This window comes from Triturus cristatus, chromosome 2_1 (genome assembly GCF_964204655.1).
Source record: "Triturus cristatus chromosome 2_1, aTriCri1.1, whole genome shotgun sequence".
Taxonomy (NCBI): domain Eukaryota; kingdom Metazoa; phylum Chordata; class Amphibia; order Caudata; family Salamandridae; genus Triturus; species Triturus cristatus.
This window is the reverse complement of record NC_140581.1, coordinates 512,429,432-512,441,564: the sequence shown is the minus strand read 5'-3', so window position 1 is coordinate 512,441,564 and position 12,133 is coordinate 512,429,432. Positions and strand designations below refer to the sequence as shown.

At 40.2% G+C, this 12,133-nt stretch overlaps 1 protein-coding gene across 2 annotated transcripts in view; it reads right to left on the bottom strand.

Moving 5' to 3' along the window:
* The window catches only part of RASGRF2 (Ras protein specific guanine nucleotide releasing factor 2), a 2,022,215-nt gene that overhangs the window by 748,136 nt on the left and 1,261,946 nt on the right, over positions 1-12,133 (bottom strand). For both annotated transcript variants that reach the window (XM_085632406.1, XM_085632407.1), the window contains exon 14: positions 512-760. In XM_085632406.1, the coding sequence (XP_085488532.1) occupies positions 512-760 (249 nt within the window). The remainder of the gene's footprint in view (positions 1-511; positions 761-12,133) is intronic.

Sequence of the window (12,133 nt, the reverse complement as noted above, 5' to 3'; positions counted from 1 at the left end):
CTGCGTTACACCCCAGTTCCTGTGCCATATCTGGAACCCGAGACAGCAGGGTATATACATCACGATATATCTGTACATTGTTTACGCTCCCCGTTGACGAATCACCAGTATATGCAGTTGCTATGTACCACTACTGGATGTACAATCTGACATGACTATTTGAAAGTTTTGTGTGATGTACAATGTGTGAAATATGAAAATGGCAATAAAAATAAAAAAAATAAAAAAAAAGCAGATAACTCATTTTAATAAAGGTTGCTGGTGAATACCCCGTGGATTAAGTCAAGTACTGTGATTTGCGTAATTCAGAAATTATCTGTAGATATCAATTTAAGGAAGAAAGTCATTCATCATTACAGGATAGCTGATTAAGCTTTTCACATTAAAAAGACATTTAAAACCACTGCCCTGGCATTGTCACAACAGCTGTTTATTTGTCATATGCAACGAAACAACAATCCTGATGCTTCAAACAATGTTATGGTAGCTTAAGTGCTGGGTCAAGGCATACCTGACTGGGATTGATGTGAAAGGTCTCTTGTATATATCTGTCAGCTTCTCCAGCACCACAAAAGCAGTAGTGAATATGCGATAGGTGTGCAAGAAAGTATTAAGGAAGTCGATGCTAAGGAAGCGCAGGTCGGTCAGTCTTTCCAAGAGCCGCTCCACGCTCGCATAGCGAATCTGAGGAACTTTGCAGGAGTTTAAGGTTTTGCTGAAACAGATGTCAACATCATCTCTATGAAGGCGGGCATCAGATCTAAATAATAAATTAATAAAAAATAATTTAATAAAATATTTACCAATCAAAATCAATAAAAAAAGTGAACAATAATAAATGTAATAACTAAAAAAGACACATTTATTAATGAATATTTTTTATAGTGCAAAGATGTGCTATTGGGACAGTAATTCTTTCAGTTCTTAAAGACTAAGGAGCAACAGTTTCAAGCAAATATAAGCAAATCAGATCAGGGGTGTCTTTAGAAAACAGTATATAACCTTGTTTGCAAAAAAGAACATCTAACAATTGTGCAGGAACGATGAAAGATGTAATCTTTTTCAAACCTGTTACTCAATGAGTATGGATTTCCCAGAAAAAAAAAAGTTTTAACTGCTATTTAGCTGTCTGAAGAGGAATTAACAAGGAATTATTTTATAAAATATTTATCAATCGAAATCGCTTAAATAATTGAACAATAGGAAATTAGTTAAACCTAATAAAGGCGCATTTATTTCTGAATGTGTTCTACAGTGCAATTAAAAAAATGTTTTAATTATTTTTACAGTTTCCATTTATTGCATTAATACATCAGATTCATTCATTATCTTTACATGAACTATAAGTCAAGCCTCCCTACTACTGTCTATTCCAATTTTTTCAACAGAAAAGAAAACAAATCCACGACATGCAATCAGGAGAGAGAGTGTAGGTAATATATGATCACAAAAACATTTTTTTTAAAAAGCTTGGGCAATCGATAAAATAGTAACACATGAGCCATAGAAAGGCTGATGAAATGTTCTGTATCGCCCAAGGGGAGTAGCGGAAGGAGAGTAAATCTGGCGGAGGGAGACCGGGCTGAGGTGTTGCTCTTTAAAGCTCAGATGTTTAGGAGAGCGAATTGTATATGCATGCAAATGTATTTGCCTTGATTAGTGTACTACACACCCGAGAAACTGCATGAGTGGAATGCACAAATCCCTAGCAACTGCCCAAGGTGTGATTCAGCTTTCTATTTGAAAGTTCAGATGCCGTTTAGTGAAACCCGGCGGGGATGGTGTTTAATAAAGTTTTACTATTGAAGAAAGTTTTTCTGGAAGAGATGAGAAATAAAACCCATGTGTTTTTTTCTAGCAAATCATTAGAAATCATTTGGGCTAATTAGAAATTAACAATTAGGGGTGAAATTATAGCCTATGAAAGCGTTTGGCAAAAGATAGAAAGTCATCAACTACCAAATCTTTCAAAAGCGCTTCAAAGAAATTAGGCTGCAGCAGAGCGCAAATGAATGGCGATATTGTGCTAGAGAGTTGGGGTGGGTGATAAATTACGCTTTAGCGGCGGAGTTTGCAGAGATTTGTCCACTCTTAATGCGGAGTTCTGGCAAAACTCAGTCAACTAAAGCATGTAGGAGTTTTTCTCTCGTGAGGCTTGCCAACGTTAAGTTGGTGAGCATCAGCGAGAATTGGTGCCCTCTAGTGTGATTTTTGGCCGCTAGGACGCCACCTGACCAGATTTTCTCATTGCGGGGGGATTGCAGGCCATTGCGACCATCCGCGGTGAGAAAGCTGACAACCAAGTAGAAAATCTACTTGAGAAGCAGCACAGAAGCAACGCCGACCAGCATGCCGCGTGGTGCCGTTTGCCCTGATTTTGCAGCACAGAACAAGCTCCTTTATGTAACTCTGCAGAGTTCCGCTCACCCCTTCTAGAGTGTTGGCTAAGAAGAAATTGCAAATGCTCTTCTTGGAGAAGGAGATTATAAGTTCCCGGACTTATGGGAAAGAGTTGTACGGTGAGGGAGAAGTTAGTGGTAGACTGTTTGCTGGGCACAGTTGCACTTGACATGTGTAAAATAAAATAAATAAATGAAATAGAAGATCCAACGACGGAAGGTTGAAAGGGAGGAAGAGAAAGTAGAATCTATTTTTCAATGCTCTTTTCTGTAAATTTAAGAACAGAGTATTGATCCTGTTGATGAGGACATTGAAGGATTTCAACACCTGGCCCAAATTCCCTTTTTGACAACGGAGGCAGCAGACAGCTTGGTTTGTCTGATAGATATCAAGCTATCCTGGCTGAAGAGGGGTGAAACCCCGAAACCGGTCCTAGGATGCTTGTTTCCAGTCCAGGGAGGACTTGGCTTGGCAGTTCGGGCTGGACTGTTCCCATGAGGCACAGGGTCAAGACTGATTTGCATATGGCTGGGTTCAAACTGGAATGGTATGGTGAGCAAAAAAACGATGGATTTAGGCCCAGATCTCTGTACTGGGGTGAATGTATGACATTGTTCGGCATTCTGTCCATCAACTGTTGTTTTTGCATACAAATATCTCATCAGTAATTTAAATTGTCAGGTACTATTGGGTACTCAGACCTGGACCTCTTTAATTTGGAAGAGATAGTGCCAGCAGATCTCAGCACTGCTACAACTATTTTAATCAGAGAGTACCGGCACTTCTCAGCAGCAAACAGGTACTGTGGGACATGGGGCACCTGCACTTCTATATTTCAGTTCCAAGCCCTGTGAAGCAAATGTCTTCCCTGTAAAGTATTTTAAATTAAGCCTCTGTGTCACCGAAAGTAAGCTAGAACAGATTTATTATCACATTTGTCTGTGTTACCAATTTCTTTGAAGAAAAATAAATGTGTAAATGGACTGTCATACTCCATTTCTCATCACTCTGCCCCTCTTGACTCAGCCCTCTTTCCTCTGTCACACCTTGACACCCAATTTATGGGTTCTCGCAGTACATTTGTTTCCAATACCAGCACTGGCCCCACCTGCGTAGACTAAATGTTGTAAATCTCAGGGATCCAGGAGTCTCAATCTCTTTGAGGACCATAAGTTAAAGACAGTCAAATGAATAGGTGATTTGCTATCTGTAGCACGTCAAGCATAGTTTTCCTTAAAATGAGATACTAGAGAAGTCCATGAACTCGATGAAAAGTGAGATGTCAGGTCTAATTAGGCTCTTGTAGTCACACAGCCAATCCCCTGTGTAACAGAAAACTAACTTCTGCGGTAGAGGACGGTGTTAAACACTTGGAGTATCATGTTGTTACGGAGAGGATTGCCTGCTATTTCTCTGAGACAGCTACGGCCACCATAGCTTAGCATAGGTAAGCCAATGACTAAAGGCAGCAGTCTCTCACTCATCACAGAGTGGGATGGGTTCAGTGAGCCTGCTGACCCCACCCTAATCTGTGACGAGGTATCACTGATTGACACTCGGTCTTGGGAACTTCAGGGCTTAAAACTAAAGCAAATAGGCCTGAGGCAATCAGTGAAGATGCTCTTTATCATGAGGGGGGGGGGGGGGGCTCACAGCACATTTGCTAGGCTAAGGAGGTCACGCCCACAGGCCTGTGATATCCTCAGTCTAGCAAAGTTCAGCTCAGGCAGCCAGGAGCATGCGCATTTAGCGAATGTCTAGCTCCTGGCTGCCTAACCTGAACCAGATTTTGACTTTTGTTCAGCCTGACAGACAATCCTCTTGCCTGGGAAAAGGTGGGGCCATTCCAGTCAACAGGCACCTACTTTCACATTATATGGGACTGCCCGGCTGTCCAGACTTATTGGGAGGCAGTGATTAGTTGCATGAATGACATACGGGGCACGGCAATCCCTCCAATGCCACAATGGTGCCTCCCAAACATATGGGAGAAAATCAAACTTCAATGGGACGGACCTGGATGACTCTGGGCCTTGCTGTAGCAAAACGAAATAGAGCTCACTGCTGGGGGAGCGACCATTGCACCAAGCTTAAGTGAATGGGGAAAAGATATCGACATTTATATGGTAGCAGAAAAAAGTGTCTACATCAATAGGGGATGTCGAAAGAAATGCGTAAAGGTCTGAGACAGATTGAATGACTCTCGTGAGGGTTTGTGTGCTAGGCCCCAACTCGCTAGTTGATATTTGGAATGGGCCAGAACGAGTTAAAAGAGGCATGGCTGTGCAGGTTGAATCGAATATTGCTTGGCTGTACTACAATGTCGATATTATGGTGTTTTCTGTGTTCTTTAAGGCTGTATTTAGTCTTGAATAAAAAGATCTTTAAAAAGAAAGATGGGGTCATGGCCCGTCAGCCCAAACAGATGGGCCGCGGCAGGGTATATTTCCAGAAGCCACTTTACAACTTAGCCATGTGTACTGGAAATGCTAACAGTGGACGTCAGGGTATTTTCTGGCCTTCCCACCAAACTTCACTGTGGGTTATAAGGCAGAATATCACAGAGGTGACGCCATTATGGTGTAGCCAGTGGTGGCTGTCATTGGAATTGTCACCTTCTCTCGCCCTCTAAAGAAAGAAGCAGAGTGCCCACAAGACCTGCACCTTTCTTTGGCGGGGGTCTTTTTATCACTACCTTATAAATGAAGCGCCAACCACTTTTTTTTTTTATTCTGAGGAGTGAGAAGGCGAACATAAACATAGGTTTAGAATACTTGCATTCCTAATGATAGCTAAAGTAGAGTTTCTTTTTTGTTAAAACAGCGAAAGCAATCCTAGGTGCCTTTTTCTAGGGTAACAGATGTATGTCTTGATTTGTCACGTAATTGTAAGTGCTTCAAAGAATTGTAGCAGCAAATCTAAGATCACTGTATTACAAGACTTCACTCAAGAAAATAAGAATGATCTACGCAGAGTTATAGCAGAAGTACTGAATGTGCTGCATTGACGCTATAAAAAGAAACGTACAAAAATCTAGAACATTTAGGTGGAATATGTTAAATTATGCGTTAACAGCTGACAGTCAGACCAGTTTTTACTTCGGGAAGGGTAGGTCGATCAGAGTTCTATACGCGGGTCCTTGAACGTTTATTACATTTAGTACAAAAGATTAATAAGCAACATAATACATAAAAACAGAGTATCCACGTTAAATTACAATGCATGACTAATGTGTCAGATAGTACATAAGACTACAAACCCTATAATAAAATAGGTAAAAATAAATTATTCGATAGAATAGTTATTTTGACCAATCAGTTTGGTTACATGCATCATGTGCTCAGCCTCGCTCATACAGCCTTTCTGCTATCAAATAAACAAAAAGCATGCATTGGCAATGCCAGTGGGTCTGGTTTTTAAAGGAATGCTGGATGGTAATGTGAAGCAGTACAAGTAGATGGCATGGGAATGTATATGTATGTGTCTGCGTGGAAGCCAATAACTGTAGAATGATGTTGGTGTAAGTTAAATGTTTAAGTGACAGCTGCACTGTCAAGCCAGGTCTAAACATCCATCCATGTAGGTTAATGACTGCCTTCATCCCATCTGTGCTGCTGCCAGAGAAAAACACAACAAACTATCTAGTTATCCAAGAGATTAATAACTTTACAATGTCAGTGCCCCTGAAAGCTCAAGCTCTGGCAGCTGGATAAATAAAAACAATTACCAGAGCTGTGTGGCGGGTAGGCACTTTTTTGTGGAAGCACACAACTTCTCCCCAATCAAAACACATACTCTCATCTCCCAACATGTGGGTGGAGTCAAAGCCCCTCTCTATGGATGCTCACACAATCGTTTGGTGACAGCTACGCTGTAGAGCCAGACCATAAAAAGGGCCATTTGTTTCAAGTACATTTTCATTCACTCTAAAACAATTTGCCAACTACATAAAAAATGCACAAAGTATTCCTTATCAAAATTGCATGGGTGACAAATTCTATATAGAACAGAAGCCAGAAAACTCCAAGCTCTCCACAATAACTTTTCATGGTAGCAGAATCGAAATCTAAACTTTTTTTTTAAACTTTTGGTATTATCAATTTTACTATGTATCTTTGTGGCAGAATTGATAAATAAGCACAGAATATTATTTGTCTAAGCGTGGAGGGGTTGGCCCCCTTCATGAGTTAGCTATATAAACTAAGAGGTATGTCATTTTCTAGTAATAATACAAATAAGTTGTTTATATGTAGGCCTTATACTGTGCTTCTGGCATTTCTAAGCACTATAAATAACCAGTGTAACTATTACTCAATATAGAATTACCCAATTATCTCTTATTGGAAGGATGGAAGGAGGAGGCAGCCTTGCAGCCATTCCATCTTCTGACCAGCAAATCAAAACATGCGGGTGAAGTGGAAATCAGTACTGAAACACTGATTTATACTCCAGAAACTTGTACCACCAGTCATTTCCACACCCCTGGATTAATCAGAACCCCAGTATCAGTAATTCCGGATCGGGGAACTAACAGGTTTTTTTCTCAGCGATCAAAATGGAGGCCAAAGTTGTAAGGAAATATAGAAGGGCATGAACACTGATAGGGAACTCTCATACAAAGTGTTGCTCTCAGTTCACAGGGAAGGAACACTTTCATGTATAAGAGTCACCCTGCACAAGAGAGCCACTCTCAAAGAGAAGAGTTTGCTCTCACAGAGAGGGATTTACTCACACTGTTTAGAGTTGCTTGTGAGCCAAAATATGAATGCCTAATGCCAAACAATGAATGTGTTCTCTCGAAGTGGCATTGCTGGAAAGAGAGAGTGTTCTGGTAAGACCGGTGTATCTTCTGTAAATGTCCTACCTCCCTTCTACCCCACCAACGGCGACAGCTACAGCCAGTAAAAACAGACACTGCCCTTTCAGCCTGAAAACAGCGATGTTGTTTATCTGTACAGTTCAGATTTTGCTTACCCTTGCATTCCCTAAGAGTATTTGCTTTCTCTAGGATGGAGGGTTTCTGTAGTTTTTTCGTGCAACACTGTACTCATGTGTAGTGCATAGCTTGAATTGGGTCGCTCCTAGGTAGATGTGTGAGTTCAGGCTGTGGTTGGGCCACGACTGAGAGCTGTGGAATTCAGGCCCAATGTAGTGCGTATTTATCACAGTCACTATCAGTGTGTCATAAAGAGGTTTGGAATACATTCTCATCCATTCTTTAGCCTCTCTAAGCAATTGCCAGGTGTACCAAATGTAATTGTGATTATATATCTGAAAATGTGTGATGGAGGTATACAGCTGTCAAAATATCGACAGTGCACAAGTTAGAGAAAATACAATGCATACAGGTGGGTGGATGCATTGTGTGTGGGGGAGATTAGTGAAGTCAAGGAGATGCAAGGAAGTATGTGCAGAAGAGAGTGAAAAGAGGGTGCCGAGGAGAGGTGTGAGATATGCAGAATGTGTGTTTCAGAAACATTTGAGGAGAAAAAAGCATAAACAAACTACTCTAACAATCAGCTTGCAGAAGAGAGTGATGTGAATAAGAGATTTGTAGTGATTGAGACACTTTGAAGACCTTATCCCTTCCAAAGACCATAGTAATGTGCTTAAATCACAGTGTCCTTAAAAAATTAATGCTGTTAACTGTATTAAATTTCAAAAGTTAAAAGACTGTACAAACAACTAACTCTTCTGAGAAAAACTTTGTTATCAAAAAACTTGAGAAAGTGCAGCCAACATGTTTGGTAGTGAACGCTATTAATTTGTATTAAGTTACAAAAGCGAAAATACTTTTTCTTACAAAGTAACTCTTCCGAGAAAAAATAAGATTTGCCGTGTTTATCAAGCTCAAAAAATGCGGATTTATTGTGTTCAACGGTGAACCCTATTGACTGCTTTCAGTTTCAAATGTTTGAAAGGCTTTGCAACAACAATTAACTTTTGGGATAAATATAGGACTTGTTTGTTCAGAAGCTCAAGGAAAGCGCAAGGATTAATTATTTAACTAAGGTGATCTCAGTGAGAAATTCAGTTTCATTGGCAGATTCAAACTCAGATCATAGTATCACTGATATTACTTAACAAGCACAGAGGAAAGCGCAATCCAGATGAACTAAAACATCATTAATGAAGAATCAAGCGCTAAGGAAAAGAGCAGATGTTTAGAGTTGCAAAGACACAAGGAATTCAAGCGCTGACGTAAGGGCAGCTGTGAGAAGAATTTAAGGCATAACTATTTGATAAGGCTGAAGAAAGTTTACTCAATTGTGAGTAGACAATCACAATATTATCACATGGTTAGAAGGTGCAAGCTAGTTATTATTTGTTTATGATAGAAATACTGGGGAAAAAGATCAATCACATCAAGACTTTTCTCTCTCAACATTTCCTGAAAGATTAATAGGGATCTTATTTAAGGAAATCCAATTCCCTTTGGAAAGATTGATTTTCAAGACATTCATTGAAGGCACCAGTAGTATAACAGAGCATACATTTTGCATGATTTTTGAATTTTAGAAAAGCACATACTATGCAAATGTTTCTTACATTTATCATTTTAGACTTCCTTCCCAGCAGTTCCTCTCCCTCCTCCTTCCTCTCCCCTGGCATCTAAGGGATCCAGTGTTAGTTTCATTTAGGAACCCAGTGATGCCTGGAGGTGGGCCCATTCTTAGCATCTTGCCATTCCTGAGAAGCATCCGATTCTTCGCTGACAGACTTGACGGAATAGTGAGCCCACAACCATTTTCTTAGCATTTTCTAAGCAAAGTATTCCAGAGTTTGCCTGCTGTGATTGTGAAGGCGCAGTCCTTGTCCCCTTGACGAGGAAATTTAGGAACCACAAAGACTCTGGTGGTATTAGACCTTCACAGATTGGATGATATTGAAAAAACCTAAGCTGAAGGTACCTAGAGCCATAGCTATGATAAGCCTTGAATACCATGCAGAGAGATTTGGAAATAATATTTGCTACCATGGGGAGTCAGTGTAAAGTTTTAAGTGCTTCAAAAGAGGAAGTGCAGGCTGGACATCCAAGAGCCAGATACATGACTGCATTCTGGATACACTGTAGACATAGATGTATGTGGGAGAGGCAAAATACAGGGCATTGCAGTGGTCCAAGCAACTTAATATAGTGGCCTGGTTGACTAAGGGCTGAATTTGGGATGGAAGGAGTGGAAAGATTTTCCATAAGGTTTTAAGGAAGTAGAAACAGAAGGAAAAAAGTTTATCGTTGTGAGCACAGATGGACACAACTTGTTCCAAAATGAAACCTAGATTCTTAGCCTAAGAAAGATGATCTGGTGGTGGGCCGAATTCAGTGGGATAGGAACTGATAAGACTTTTGGCCAGAGAAGATAAGGATCTTGGTCTTGTCTGTATTAAGTTTCAGTGCACTGTTTTCTATCCAGTCAACTATTCTCAGCAGACAGTTTTAGAAGATGGAGATTGAATCAGTAGAATTTTCCTAAGGAGAGAAGAGAACCCGAGTGTCATCTACATGGTATATAAATAGGCTATCCTGTTTTAGGTTTAAAATTATAATAACTGATAAAACCCCACTAAAAGGGAAATAACCCTCTTCAGTGCAAACATATAAATACATACTGATAAACCCCTGCACAACCACAAACTGGAATGCTATTCAAACAAACGAAACAGAGAGTCATTTGTATTAAATTCTGAAGGGGCCAACACAATGTAACATTTTTATACGAGGTAGCAACAATACTGGTCTAAGAATATTCTGCTTGAGTTTTGCTGTTTAGGAATGTCACTAAAATATTGGTTCTTCTTTTTGTTTCCTCCAGTTTTTTGTGCTTGAATTGAAGGTGCATGGTTTAGAAGCTTGTTTTAGGTCTGATCTAACTATTTTATACATGGTAGAGAATCTGGGGCTATTAAAATTGTATTTGCTCTTTTGGCAGTGTTTAACTATTTCACTGATTAGTAAAATGGCTGGCTCATAACAATCAAGGCCTATATGTACATCATATTGACCCACAGTCACAAAATGGGTAGAACCCTTTGATAAATCACCACCCTTATCTAAAAAGTCATTATTGATAGCAGGTTCGCTTCCAAACACCCTAGGCTTTAAACATTCAATGCAAGGTGTAGTGACAGGTACATATGAAAAGAGTGCTGGTCACCATGCACATAGGATAGTGGTGAAAACAGGACACAAGACTTTCCACCTGCCAACAAAATTCATAGCTGAATGGTACGGTGTCTCATTGTTGTGTGTGATACCTTCAGCTAATCCTGGCTTTTTACCCAATTGCACTTTACTGCTAGGGTTTTTGAGCCCATAGTCACAATGTTAACAGCAAACTGTTAAATCACAGATTACAATCTGATGTTGGTTGAAGGGTCAGGATTGACAAAGTGAGACACTTGCCATTGGGACTCTTGGCAGCTATGACTGTCCACACAGCTGCAGCACCATCTTAATGTAGTCAGGCAAAGAGTGCAGAAAAGCAGTGGTAAGTATGCTGAAAGCATCAAGTTTCAGTTACCTTAAATGCAGGGCTACAAATAAATCTGATGTAAATCAAAAAAAGCAAAGGTTTCTCGAGGTACTATGCTTTGGCAGGGATGACCAACGCTGCAATGTCATAAGCTTCCGTCAGGAGCAGATGAATGACCTCCAATTGTGTCCAATAATGTGTTCATTAAAACATTTGAATATAGAATTCTTACTTTCTAAATTTATTAATAATCTTGTGAGCCAGACAGAGGGCCTGATTTAGATCTTGACGGACAGGTTACTCTGCCACACGGGAATATCCATCGCCATTGTGACAGAGTGACCTGTCTGCCAAGATGTAAATCAGGCCCTGAGTCCTGAGTCCTGTCGGAGTGAATGTGAGAGGTGATGAGAGAGAGAGCAATGAGATGGCAGTGCAATATACAACCTTTCTATCCATAAAACAGTCTAACATACATCAATTGGACTCACTGCCAATGGGAAGACACTATATGAGCTGCACTATGACTCCTTCAAAGTAAATATGTGACTTATAACAATCACTGTAAAACCATGTTTTGTAAACACTGGAAAACTAAATATGTGGCTATTTTGGGGGGTAAGCCATTACAAGACAATGGGGTAACTCAAAAAGACAAAGGACCTGGGCGCAATGCGAAACAGACAACAAAATGTTCCTAACAGCAATGCTCTAAAATGGAAAAAGTATGCTAATTCAATTAACGTATCACAATCATGCCAAATTGATCAATTCTGCGAACATGAAGGAAGGGGAGAGAAAATACAACACAGGAGGCAAAATGTATGCAAAACAATTCAGACTGTATTTAGAAATTAGTGATATATATACATATTTTTTTGATACACTGGTTGCTCCATTTTGCTCAAAGAAAGTGATGAAAGAAGTGCCCATGTACAACTGATGGAGGATAAAGAAAATCAGATACAATAACTGTTGCAAAGTCAGCCTGTGCCCTGGTCACCCCCCAACTTTTTGCTGACTGGTACTGGCGGTAACTGACTCTGACTGACCCTGGGCTCTACTGAACCAGGCACAGGGCCAGTGCTATGCTGAAAGAGACACTTAGAATACAGTGAAAACATCTACATACACTAGCGTACACTATGGAGTGGGGTACCATTGTGATTGGCATGACCTACCCTATAAACCCCTAGTACATAATAGGGCAGGGGGTTGAGACTACCTCTAAGTCCCAAGCATATAATAGAGCATGGCAG